This window comes from Bison bison, unplaced genomic scaffold, assembly GCF_000754665.1.
Source record: "Bison bison bison isolate TAMUID 2011002044 unplaced genomic scaffold, Bison_UMD1.0 scf7180017864516, whole genome shotgun sequence".
NCBI lineage: Eukaryota > Metazoa > Chordata > Mammalia > Artiodactyla > Bovidae > Bison > Bison bison.
In genome coordinates this window covers 2,025,788-2,038,847 of record NW_011495069.1, presented here as the reverse complement: position 1 = coordinate 2,038,847, position 13,060 = coordinate 2,025,788, and the positions used below count along the sequence as shown (strand labels likewise).

At 44.7% G+C, this 13,060-nt stretch overlaps 1 protein-coding gene across 1 annotated transcript in view; it reads left to right on the top strand.

Moving 5' to 3' along the window:
• The first annotated feature begins 5,804 nt into the window (after positions 1-5,804).
• UBR4 (ubiquitin protein ligase E3 component n-recognin 4) overlaps positions 5,805-13,060 on the top strand; it is a 129,462-nt gene continuing 122,206 nt past the window's right edge. Inside the window, 8 exon segments of the mRNA XM_010830224.1 lie at positions 5,805-5,835; positions 6,977-7,102; positions 8,286-8,389; positions 9,408-9,537; positions 9,650-9,789; positions 10,555-10,657; positions 10,770-10,911; positions 11,063-11,187. Coding sequence (XP_010828526.1) covers positions 5,805-5,835; positions 6,977-7,102; positions 8,286-8,389; positions 9,408-9,537; positions 9,650-9,789; positions 10,555-10,657; positions 10,770-10,911; positions 11,063-11,187 — 901 coding nt within the window.

Genomic DNA, 13,060 nt, shown 5'->3' with positions numbered 1-13,060 from the left:
CTTCTCTCTCCACACCCCGCCCCCACCCCCTTTTGGTGTCCTAGCTCCATCATGTCAGCTCTTACTTCCTATCTGGTGGCTTGCTCATTCACTGAATTCCTCCCTTTTTAACTTTTGGGGATGATGAAACATGCTCTAAGATTCCTCAGTACTCCGCCATTCTACTATCTGTCTCTTTTTTCATACCTTTATTGTTGGAATTGGAGAAGGCAACGGCACCCCACTCCAGTACTCTTGCCTGGAAAGTCCCATGGACGGAGGAGCCTGGTAGGCTGCAGACCATGCGGTCGAGAAGTGTCGGACACGACTAAGCGACTTCACTTTCACTTTTCCCTTTCATGCATTGGAGAAGGAAATGGCAGCCCACTCTAGTGTTCTTGCCTGAAGAATCCCAGGGACAGGGGAGCCTGGTGGGCCGCCGTCTATGGGGTCGCACAGAGTTGGACACGACTGAAGAGGCTTAGCATAGTTGGAATTGACCTTTGGTTTGAAGAAAAGGCAGATGAAATATTCTGAGGTCCAGACCCTGTTTCGTTTTTGTTGTTTGGCTACACCACACGAGAGAACCTGGGTCCTTGGCGGTGAAATCACAGAGTCCTAACCACTGGACCTCCAGGGAATTCCCTGAACCCTGTTTGTTAAGTTTGACTTTGTAACCAAACTGAAACAAAGGAGGGATTAGCATGGATAAATTGGGAGGCATCAGTTCATTGCAAATAGATGGGGAAACAATGGAAACAGTGACATACTTTATTTTCTTAGGTTCCAAAATCACTGCAGATGGTGACTGCAGCCATGAAATTAAAGGAGCTTGCTCCTTGGAAGTAAAGCCATGACAAACCTAGATAGTCGGTTATAAAGCTGAGACATTACTTTGCCAACAAAGGTCTGTCTGGTCAAAGCTATGGTTTTTCCAGTAGTCATGTATGGATGTGAGAGTTGGACTGTGAAGAAAACTGAGCACCAAAGAATTGATTCTTTTGAACCGTGGTGCTTGAGAAGACTCTTGAGAGTCCCTTGGACTGCAAGGAGATCAAACCAGTCAATCCTAAAGGAAATCAGTCCTGAATATTCATTGCAAGGTCTGATGCTGAAGCTGAAGCTCTGATACTTTGGCCACCTGATGCAAAGAGCTGATTCATTAGAAAAGACCCTGAAGCTGGAAAAGACTGAAGGCAGGAGGAGCAGGGGACAACAGAGGATGAGATGGTTGGATGGCATCACCAATTCAATGGACCTGAGTTTGAGCAAACTCGTGGTGGTGATGATGGACAGGGTGATGGTGATGGACAGGGAAGGCTGGCCTGCTACAGTCCGTGGGGTCACAAAGAGTCGGACAAGACTGAGCGACTGAACAACAACTCTCAAAAGTAGTTTTTTAAAAGAAAAAGATAATCTGAGTTTACTTAAAGCGGACTTCATTTCTGCTGCTTGTTGATAGCATGTCTTTTAGTAGTAAAGATTAAAAATCTTTTAAATACTTTTACTTTTCTAGACCAGAAATGAAACTAAAACTAGCTTAATGGAGCACATGCTGTATGTAGGCTTAATTAGTGTAATTAAAAATGTAACTGTTCAGTTCAGTCGCTCAGTCGTGTCCGACTCTTTGCGACTCCATGACTCGCAGCACACCAGGCCTCCCTGTCCATCACCAACTCCCGGACTTCACTCAGACTCAAGTCCATTGAGTCAGTGATGCCATCCAGCCATCTCATCCTCTGTCGTCCCCTTCTCCTGCCCCCAATCCCTCCCAGCATCAGAGTCTTTTCCAGTGAGTCAACTCTTCACATGAGGTGGCCAAAGTACTGGAGTTTCAGCTTTAGCATCATTCCCTCCAAAGAAATCCCAGGGCTGATCTCCTTCAGAATGGACTGGTTGGATCTCCTTGCAGTCCAAGAGACTCTCAAGAGTCTTCTCCAACACCACAGTTCAAAAGCATCAGTTCTTCGGCGCTCAGCCTTCTTCACAGTCCAACTCTCACATCCATACATGACCACAGGAAAAACCATAGCCTTGACTAGATGAACCTTTGTTGGCAAAGTAATGTCTCTGCTTTTCAATATGCTATCTAGGTTGGTCATGACTTTCCTTCCAAGGAGTAAGCGTCTTTTAATTTCATGGCTGCAGTCACCATCTGCAGTGATTTTGGAGCCCCCAAAAATAAAGTCTGACACTGTTTCCCCATCTATTTCCCATAAAGTGATGGGACTGGATGACAAGATCTTAGTTTTCTGAATGTTGAACTTTAAGGCAACTTTTTCACTCTCCACTTTCACTTTCATCAAGAGGCTTTTTAGTTCCTCTTCACTTTCTGCCATAAGGGTGGTGTCATCTGCATATCTGAGGTTATTGATATTTCTCCCAGAAATCTTGATTCCAGCTTATGTTTCTTGCAGTCCAGCGTTTCTCATGATGTACTCTGCGTATAAGTTAAATAAGCAGGGTGACAATATACAGCCTTGATGTACTCCTTTTCTATTTGGAACCAGTCTGTTGTTCTATGTCCAGTTCTAACTGTTGCTTCCTGACCTTCATACAGATTTCTCAAGAGGCAGGTCAGGTGGTCTGGGTATTCCCATCTCTTTTAGAATTTTCCACAGTTTATTGTGATCCACACAGTCAAAGGCTTTGGCATAGTCAATAAAGCAGAAATAGATGTTTTTCTGGAACTCTTGCTTTTTCCATGATCCAGCGGATGTTGGCAATTTGATCCCTGGTTGCTCTGCCTCTTACAAAACCATCTTGAACATCAGGAAGTTCACGGTTCACGTATTGCTGAAGCCTGGCTTGGAGAATTTTGAGCATTACTTTACTAGCATGTGAGATGAGTGCAATTGTGCGGTAGTTTGAGCATTCTTTGGCATTGCCTTTCTTTGGGATTGGAATGAAAACTGATCTTTTCCAGTCCTGTATCCACTGCTGAGTCTTCCAAATTTGCTGGCACATTGAGTACAGCACTTTCACAGCATCATCTTTCAGGATTTGAAATAGCTCAACTGGAATTCCATCACTTCCACTAGCTTTGTTCACAGTGATGCTTTCTAAGGTCCACTTGACTTCACATTCCAGGATGTCTGGCTCTAGGTGAGTGATCACACCATTGTGATTACCTGGGTCATGAAGATCTTTTTTGTACAGTTCTTCTGTGTATTCTTGCCACCTCTTCTTAATATCTTTTGCTTCTGTTCGGTCCACACCATTTCTGACCTTTATTGAGCCTGTCCTTGCATGAAGTGTTCCCTTTGTATCTCTAATTTTCTTGAAGAGATCTCTAGTCTTTCCCATTCTGTTGTTTTCCTCTATTTCTTTGCATTGATTGCTGAGGAAGGCTTTCTTATCTCTTCTTCATATTCTCTGGAACTCTGCATTCAGATGCTTATATCTTTCCTTTTCTCCTTTGCTTCTCACTTCTCTTCTTTTCACAGCTATTTGTAAGGCCTCCCCAGACAGCCATTTTGCTTTTTTGTAACTGTATGTGCTATCAAATACAGAATTCCTTTCTTAACTCTGTGCAGGATATGCTGGTGAGCATGGTTGTCATTGAATAATTTTATGAATCTTTGTAAATTTAAAAAGAAAAGTCCCTTTCTCTTGGGCTTCCCTTGTGGCTCAGCTGGTAAAGAATATGCCTTCAATGCGGGAGACCTGGGTTTGATCCCAGGGTTGGGAAATCCCCCGGAGAAGGGAAAGGCTACCCACTTCGATATTCTGGCCTGGAGCATTCCATGGACTGTACAGTCCATGGGGATGCAGAGAGTCAGACATGAATTAGCGACTTTCACTCACTGCCCTGAGCCAGTCCTTCCTAGGCTGTCCTGCCTTTCTTAATGATAAGCCTCCTCGAGTCTCTGCCTCCCAGCTATTTGATGAAACTTGGACCAAGGAGACCTACTTGGGAAGGCAGAAGCTGTTAGTAACATCCCCATTAGATAATGCACAGTCATTTTCTAAAAATCTTGAGAGGGAGAAAGGGGTACCTTGGTGCCATCATCAGCTGAGTTTGTGATTGACCTACAGAAGAGAAGCCAGCTCCCGAGTGAGAAGCCTGTAGTTAGTTGTGAGATTAGGTCATGTTTCCACGTCTCAGTATCCCGTTCGCTACAGGTTTGCTGAGAGTGTGAGAGAGGCATGTGAAAGTTTTCACTTGTGTGACACACAGTAGATGTTCATTAAACCTATATTTAAAAAAATGTTTCCTGTATCTCATTAATTTGTTGTGCTTGTTTATAAGTGTGTCTTGAAACAAACCCAGTGGACTCTATGCTTGGGAGTTGGTGATTCTGGTGAGGGGAAAGGGCTCCGAGTGTCCCCCGTTGACGGCAGAGACACAGCTAGCGGTGGCTCAGTGGTGAGGAGCCCGCCTGCCGGTGCGGGGGCGTGGGGAAGGTCCCTGGGAAGGAGATGGCAGCCGTTCCAGTAGTCTTGCCTGGGAAAATCCCAGAGGAGCCTGACAGGCTACAGTCCTTGGGGTCACAGAGTCAGACACAGCTTAGTGACGAGATAGCAAGAGGGAGAGCGGCAGTGAGCCTGCAGTCTGTATTTTGCCCATCACGCTTTTTCACTCTTCCTGGACCCTGGCTAGTTCTTTTTCACTTACATGTCAAGTTGGGTTTTTCCGACCCGGCTGCTTAAGTGCTGTTTTCCTTTGTACTCTGCATTGCATTTATTTTTAATTGGTATGTAATTTTACTTTAAAATGGAATATAATTGCTTCAGATTCCTTGTCCTTTCAGCAGTTTTCAGGCTCTGTGGTACTTTGTTGCAGAGTTTGTTAGGCGAGGTACATGTTTAAGGAAAGTAGCATGACTGCCTGGAGGAGAAATATTTTCACCTTCATGTCCCTTGATTTTCTTTTGTGTCATAGTTGCCTTCAATTTCTGAATTCTTCGCCTTTCTTCTTAATGTCTTGCTCTCTGTTCCATTTTTACATTTCTTTGCCTCCTCTGGTGACCTGGTGTCTGTCAGGCTCTCAGGGAATGAGGGTGGGGTCAAAAAGGGAGACGACACTTCTTTGCTAGGTTCCTCACACACACACATTTCTTCAGGATCAGAAGATAGGACGTTGTCCTTTGGGCCACATGGCCACCTACCTACTCTCCCCTTTAAGTCTTTTAAAAACGAGTTTTCCCAGGTTTATCCTTCCTTGCCCTAAGCACATTGTGAGCGGAGCTCAAGAGCCCTCTGCTCATTTTTTCTCCTTTTGTCCACCTCCATCTTTTCCTAGAGGGTATTATTGTTTCTTGATTGGAATAAGGCAGTTGTATAACTAGGGCAGGAAGAAGTGAAGTGAAGTCGCTCAGCCATGTCCAACTCTTTTCGACCCTGTGGACTGTAGCCTGCCAGGCTCCTCTGTCCATGGGATTCTCCAGGCAAGAATACTGGAGTGGGTTACCATTTCCTTCTCCAGGGGATCTTCCCGACCCAGGGATCGAACCCGGGTCTCCCGCATTGCAGGCAGACGCTTTAACCTCTGAGCCACCAGGGAAACCCCTGGTGGCAAGAAGAAGGGTTTGTTTAATCATAATATGGCAGCCTTGAACCACGCAATTAATGTGTTGACTCCTGTGTTTTGGATGTGTTTTATCATCAGAATGAGAAGGGAAGCGGCAGAGTGAGTTCCTTCTTTGGCTCAGCAGTGATTCTCTTGGTCGTGGTAAACCTGTCCAGTTGAAAAACATGGGGGGCGGGGGGTGGCAGTAAGCAGCTCTGAAGTTCTGAAGTAAAGCAGAGAAGGGAAGTACTTCATAAAATCCATCAAATTACAGGGTGGGGGAACCTTAGAACTATGAATGCAGGGTGTCAGGATGGGAGTGAAGGAACAGCTCTTCCTAGGAGGTAGAAGCAGGGGTGGGGAGCTCTCTTCTGGGTGTGGTGGGACTCCCCCTGCTCCCACCAGTGTGATGGCCCCGTGAACTTTGAGGGTTGCTTGATGTTTTAAGGATTTTGTTTCCTTTCTTTTGTCCATCCGACAAGTAGGGAGAAATGATCCTTGCTGGGCAGGAAGATTCTTGCACATCATAGGTACGCCATAAATGTTTTTCTTCGTGAGGGAGTTATTCCAAGATAAGGAACCGATCTTTGATAATACCTATTTTTCCTTGATGAATTCCCAAATAGGGAAGTGCTGTTTGAGATGATTCATCACTCACGTTAGCACCTTCAAGACATGGAACTTGCTTTTTGGCCCCCATGTCGATTTGGCAAGTGAACTGAGTCTAGACTCTGTTTACGTTTCCCTTCCTAGGCTGATAGTTCTTGTTGGAGAATTAACTGTGGAAGCTTTTAAAGCACATTGCTCTCTTTTTTCCATTTAAGAACATACATTTTAGTGTTTTTCTTTGCCGCCTTGTTTCATGGGTTGTGATTAGCATCTAATGCAGTAAAGAGAATGACATTAACGTATCCAGCTTTTAGACATAGCTGGGCTCCAGATTTTCACTGAAGAGGCCATTTCTTCTGGTAAAGATAAGGGAGTGGTTAAAAATCACTTTGTCGTGATCTAACTATATATCCTGTGGATGTGGCGAGTGGGGTGGAGGACTCTGGTACCTGAAGAATTTTGGATTTTAGCACCCATCAGATGATTTCTTCCCTTGAAATGTTTATTCTTTTTAAGTTGCTGTGTTGTGGACTGGCCTTGTTTGGTCTTCAAAAGGCGTTATTCCCACTAACAGTGTTTTGAGTACCCTGCCCTACCCTCTTTGGACCGGCTTGTGGCATTGTTAGCTTTTGGTCTTTGTTAAGTATCAATACAGGACACAATGGTATCCTATTGGATTTTTACTTGTATTTCTTTAATTCTAAGTGAGTGTAATGTGTTTCCTGTTTGTTAGCCTTTGCCACTTACTAAGTCTGGTACCTCTAAGCTCCACTTTCTCAGTTTGAATATAGGGATGGTAACAGGGCCTACCAAGTAGCATTGCTACGAGGAGTAAGTAAGGCCTGTAGAGGGGTAGAGCACCTGGCCTGTAGTAAGCACTCAGTAAATGTTGGTTTCGTTGCAGCGAATCCGAAATCCTGCAGCACGAGAAGCAGTACGAGCCCTTCTACTCCTCCTTTGTTGCGCTTTCCACACACTATATCACAACAGTTTGTAGCCTCAGTAAGTATTGCACTCTTGCCATTCCCTTTTAAGGGCTCGTGAACGGGGAATTGTGTGTCCTCTTGTCTGAACAAGCTGTTAATGACGCCTGTATTTCCGTTCTAACCTGTTCATCCAAGAGTGGAGACAACTGTCAGTTTGATAAGGCTTTGGAAGGTCCTTTACCGAGGCCAGCCAAAAGGGATTTAAAAACTGTTTGGTTTGGACTTCTATTTCATAACCATTAAGTTAACTTCCCTTGCCTTCTTATCGATTTTACACATGTAATTACTAATGTGCTAATTTCGGGGGGATGGATGGGATTGGAAGGTTAGGTGGGGATGCTGAGCTGGGGTTAGCAGCCACTGACCAAGGCTGTCTTCCTTATTTGGTTTTGGTGAGGGATTAAATTCTCCTTTTGTGTTCTCTGGTATATGAAGGGATTTCAACTTCAGTTCCCCATCTTTTAAGCTTTTCTGCCCCTAAAGTAACCAGTCTCTTACTTTCCAATATTTCTGATACTTAGCATTTTCATTTTCTCCCCCAAGCCTGATTCATGTAGTTCTGAAGAATTCGAATTATTTGTTTACTTAAATAATTTGCTAAGCAAGCAAAGTGAAAGGAAGTTGGAGGGTTGCTGAGTAGTCTTTCGGTGTCCAGTGCTGTTTATTCTAGGCATTGGCCACCAGTGTAAGAGTCACTTCTAGCTTGGAGCACCTTTGAATGGGAAGCCCACTGCAGAAACAGAAAGGAGAGGTGGTATATTCTAGTGGGTAACAGCATGAACTTTAGAGCCAGACATCTGGATTTGATTCTAGCTGCATGACTTAGGCAAATCATTTAACCTTTCTATGGTTTACTTTTCCTATTTCTTTTTTTTAAAGAGAAGAGGTTAACAATATCTATCTCATAGCATCAGTTTGAGGATTAAATGGATTAACATATTTGAAGTGCTTGTTACTTCCTGTGATGTATTTCCTATTATAATTGTCTTAATTTCTAGTAAATACAGGATAAATTGATCTAGAAACGATTCATGATCATCAGTGCCAAGTTGCCTTTGTTTGCCTGATGGATTGTTGATTCTGAGAAAGATACTGGGAATGTTGGACATACGGAGCTCAAAACTTACTTGGTTCATTGACTGTGAGGCTGAAGTGCACTATAGCAGTCTCAGGTTAAGTAAAGCTTATTCCTTTCTCAGTTCCCCGGAATCAACTTCAGTCTGTGGCAGCAGCCTGTAAAGTCCTGATTGAATTTTCTCTCCTGCGTTTGGAGAATCCAGATGAGGCGTGTGCTGTGTCCCAGGTAAGAGTGGTGGGCCTGTTTCTGGCCCTTATTTTGAGGTAGGCTCGTGACTGACCCGTGGAATGATGGAGAAGGGATGGCATAGAGCAGGGATTGGTGACTTTCTCTGTAACAGGCTACACAGGAGATAATTTGCTGACCATCCAGGCTCTGTTAAACTCTGACTTTGCACTGTGAAAGCAGCCACAGACAGTATGTGAATGGATGCGCACAGCTGTGGTCCAGTCAGATTTATTCACAAATACAGTGGGCTGAATTGGGGCTATGGTTTATCAGCCTCTGGTATAGAGAGCTGCAGAGGTCTTTTCTAGGATTACAAAGATACGTGACCGTGGGGGCCAGGCAAGTAACATAGAATGAGTCAAGTATGCTGGTTGAGAAGGGTGTGTGACCCAGCTATAAAGGGATCAATCACTGGCTCCAGCTGATCTTGTGGATTATTGAAAGAGGTAGGAAATCTGGATTTGTATGATAAAGGGTCCGTGTTTTAAAAAGTTAGCCATGACTTCAAATGTAAACAACGACATCGCTGTGAGACCTGTGAGACGCCTGCAAGCAGGTGTGGCCTGAGGACCATCAGCTTGTGATCTCTGCTTCCTGAGTTTGCCGTTCTTGCTTTGAACCTAAATTTGGTTTTGTGCCTGCTACTGCTGCTGCTAAGTCGCTTCAGTCGTGTCCGACTCTGTGCGACCCCATAGACGGCAGCCCATCAGGCTGCCCTGTCCCTGGGACTCTCCAGGCAAGAGCACTGGGGTGGGTGCCGTTTCCTTCTGCAATAAAAGTGAAAAGTGAGAGTGAGCCGCTCAGTCGTGCCCGACTCCCCGCGACCCACGGACTGCAGCCCACCAGGCTCCTCCGTCCAGGGGACTTTCCAGGCAGGAGGACTGGAGTGGGTGCCATTGCCTTCTCCGTTGTGCCAGCTAGAAGTCCCTAAAGAATAGAACCCCTAAAAGGCATATTGGATGTAATCCAGAGGAGGCCTCTCTAAAAGGCATATTGGAATTTGTTTTCTTTGCAGAAACACTTGATTCTCCTCATCAAGGGCCTGTGCACTGGCTGCAGCCGACTAGACAGGACTGAAATCATCACGTTCACAGCGATGATGAAGTCGGCCAAGCTGCCCCAGACAGTGAAGACGCTCTCAGATGGTGAGCGCGCCTTCACCAGACTTGGTTTCTTGGCCACTCCCCTTGCCAGCTGTTTCCTCTTTTGTCTGCTAGTGACATTGCCCTCACCGATCTCTTGTTTCATATTTTATAGTGGAAGATCAGAAAGAACTGGCCTCACCAGTAAGCCCAGAGCTGAAGCAGAAGGAGGTCCAGATGAATTTTTTGAACCAGCTAACGTCAGTTTTCAACCCTAGAACTGTAGCATCATCACCTGTAGGTCCACAGACTCAGGTGAGTTACTTCAGTCAAAGGACCTCGTCCTGTAGGATTTGTTAAGATGATAATACTAGAAAAAACAGCTAACAAATGCATTTTATATTTGTGATATAAAATGATGTACCTGCCAAGGGTAGAAAAAAAGTTGAAGAATACTAACTAAAAATGAGTAGCATTCACCCCAATTCCTTCTGTTCACAGTTATTACTATTTGTTTTAATAATACATTTATTTATATTTATATTTTTGACCATGCCTAATAGCATGTGGAATCTTAGTTCCCTGACCAGGGATCGAACCCATGCCCCTTGCATTGGAAGCATGGAATCTTAATCACTGGACCACCAGGGAAGTCTCTAGTGGTTACTATTTTGATGACCATTCTTCTGATAGTTTCTCAGTGCAAGTAGACACAGAGCCTGTACTCCTACTGTAAAAGGCATCACTCTGTGCTGGTTACAGAATATATTTAAAGCTGTGTATCCCACCACCTCCCACCCCCGCTGGGAGTCTGACGAGCATCCTCGGAGCAGCTCTAGTTTGTACAGTTGGTTCTGCTCTGCACTTGAGGACGACAATCAGCAGATGACAGTATCTTTTTGTTTTTTAATTTATTTTTTGGTCACATCACCCATGGCATGTGGGATCTTAGTTCCCTGCATAGGGATTGAACTTGGGGCCCTTGCCTTGGGAACATGGAGTCTTAACCACTGGACCACCAGGTCGGTTCCAAGGTGCTAGTATCTTCAGAGGCTTTTCACAGCCTTTGTTTCTCTTCAGGCGGAAGGAGAAAGTGAAGAGCAGTCATCCACAGATCAAGCTTCTGCTATCAAAACCAAGAATGTGTTCATAGCTCAGAATGTGGCTAGTCTTCAGGAACTTGGTAAGACTCTGTTGTCAAAAAGCTAGTTTCTCTGCTTTCAAAAATTCCTTAAGTGGAAAAGAATCAAGCAGCAGAAGCCTGTTTGTACGGCTGAGCCTTTTCATTAATTCAGGTGGCTCAGAGAAGCTACTGCGTGTGTGTCTGAACCTGCCCTATTTCCTGCGCTACATCAATCGGTTTCAAGATGCAGTGCTGGCCAATTCTTTCTTTATCATGCCTGCCACAGTAGCAGATGCCACCGCTGTTCGTAATGGGTAAGGTGCTCCAGGGTGCGTATGCTCTATGTTTTAAAACTGTTCTCCAAAAGAGAGAACCCGGTTAGCTTTTATGGCCTGCCCGCTTTCTTTAACAGATTACAGAAGCAAGTGAATCAGAGACACTTGTGTTAATCTTGTCATGTTCCAGGTTCCATTCTCTGGTGATTGACGTGACCATGGCATTGGACACCCTTTCGCTACCTGTGCTGGAGCCTCTCAACCCTTCCCGTCTGCAGGATGTGACAGTGCTCAGCCTGAGCTGTCTGTATGCAGGTGAGACGTTGCATCTGATCATTTCCTCAGCCACACAGACTTCCTGGAAACTGTGAGACCCTTCTGCGTGCTCTCTCCCTCTTTGCTTAGTTCCTTCCCCAGGGGCCATCTAGCGTCTCATCTAGATGGAACGAGATCTAAGTAGGAGTTCTGTAAATTCCCTTATTGCTCAACTGCTGCTGTTGTGTTATGTGGATATTTGATTTCATAGTGTGTGCACATGTGAGTAAGTGTCTGCTGTGTGAGAAGCAAAATGCTAAGTGCTTTGGGGATATTGCAATGAGCAATATGTAATCCTTGCTCTCAAGGAGCCTATACCTGAGCAGTGAAGGACAGATTGGACCACAGAGTGTATGTAATGTGAAACAGGAGATGCTAAAGGCAGTAGAGATTCTAGGATATTACGGGCATACAGAGAAGGGAGCGATGGCGCTTTGCTGTGGGAGCAGATTTGAGGAAGCCTTCTGGAACAGGTGGTATCTTTATATTGATAAATACAATGAGTGTTTTTCTCCATGCTCCCACAAAATCCCCTCCCTTCCTGTTGATTATGCTGCCTTAGAAGTGGGACCTGACAGCTGGTGTTTATGCTTTCTTAAGTTATTGTTTCGGTGACTTTTTAACCCAAATCACTGATCCTGGTTTTAAATACCATAGTCCTGGTATGTCTTGGGAGGCCTAACAATTTCCGATGTTTACTGGGTTCTGTGAGTGAGGGTTTGAACAGTCTTAGAAACCTGACCTTGGGAGCATGAAGAAATTGCTGAGGTTATCTCCCTACATTCTTTGAATGGCTTTATTATAAACATCTCTGTGTAAATAGGCATGTAAAGATAAAGGCACTTTTCATTGGGGAAGGCAGTAGTCACAAAGGGGTTCTGTCGACGTATCTTGCAGGGCAGGTAGGATTTCAGCTTGGCTATCCCTCGGCCAGAGGCAAAAGCAGGACCAAAAGTATCCTGGTATTTGGGGAAACATTTTGAGAGAGAGAGAGAGAGAGAGTGTGTGTGTGTGTGTGTGTGTGTGTGTGACTAGTTGGTGTTGTACAGCCAGAAAGAAGGTACAGCCTCCTCAAAGAGGGTTTCAAAATGCAGTCTCAGTCATTTGGACCATATCCTACAGACAGTGGAGGCCGTTGGAGATTTGAAGAGTGGCATGGTCTGAGCTGTGCTCTGGAAAGCACACTGGAGCCGTAGTGCACAGTGTCTGCTGTGGGGAGACCGGGGGGGCTGGGAGATCTGCTGGGAGGAAGTTTCGGTCGTTTGGGCCTGAGCGAGAGCAGAGCTGTGGGGGGAGCACCAAGGCTGCAGGGAGCAGGTGTGCTCTCCAAGCCCATTCCCAGTGTTCACTCTCAGTTCTCAGGCTTTGATTTTTGCATTTTTAAGTTTGGGGTTCATGAAGTTCAATTTTCAAGGAGTTTCTGAATATCCTATGCATCTCATTATGTTTCGTCGATAAGAATTAAGAGTCCTTAAAAATTCTTAGTTGTTAAGGGAACTCCCCGGTGGTCTAGTGGTTAAGACTCTGCTTTCACTGTCCGGGTGCTGGTTCAGTCGCTGGTTGGGGAACTATCCCACATGCCTTGTGGGCATGGCCAAAAAAAGTTCTTCATTGTTTTAAAGAGCCCCCAGATTTGGTTTGTTACTGAAATTTGATCACTTAGGATTTGAAGTAAAGAAAGGGATTTGGCCTAGATGTTTTTGAGAAATACTAAGTGTGAGATTATTTTTTTAATCATTGTAAAGTTTTTAAAAAATATTTTAAAAGTAATTTCAGTTTTAAAAACTTACTTGTTTATTTACTTTTGACTGTGCTGGGTTTTGCTGCTCTGCAGGCTTTTTCTCTAGTTATGGGGAGCGTGCTTCTCCTGGTG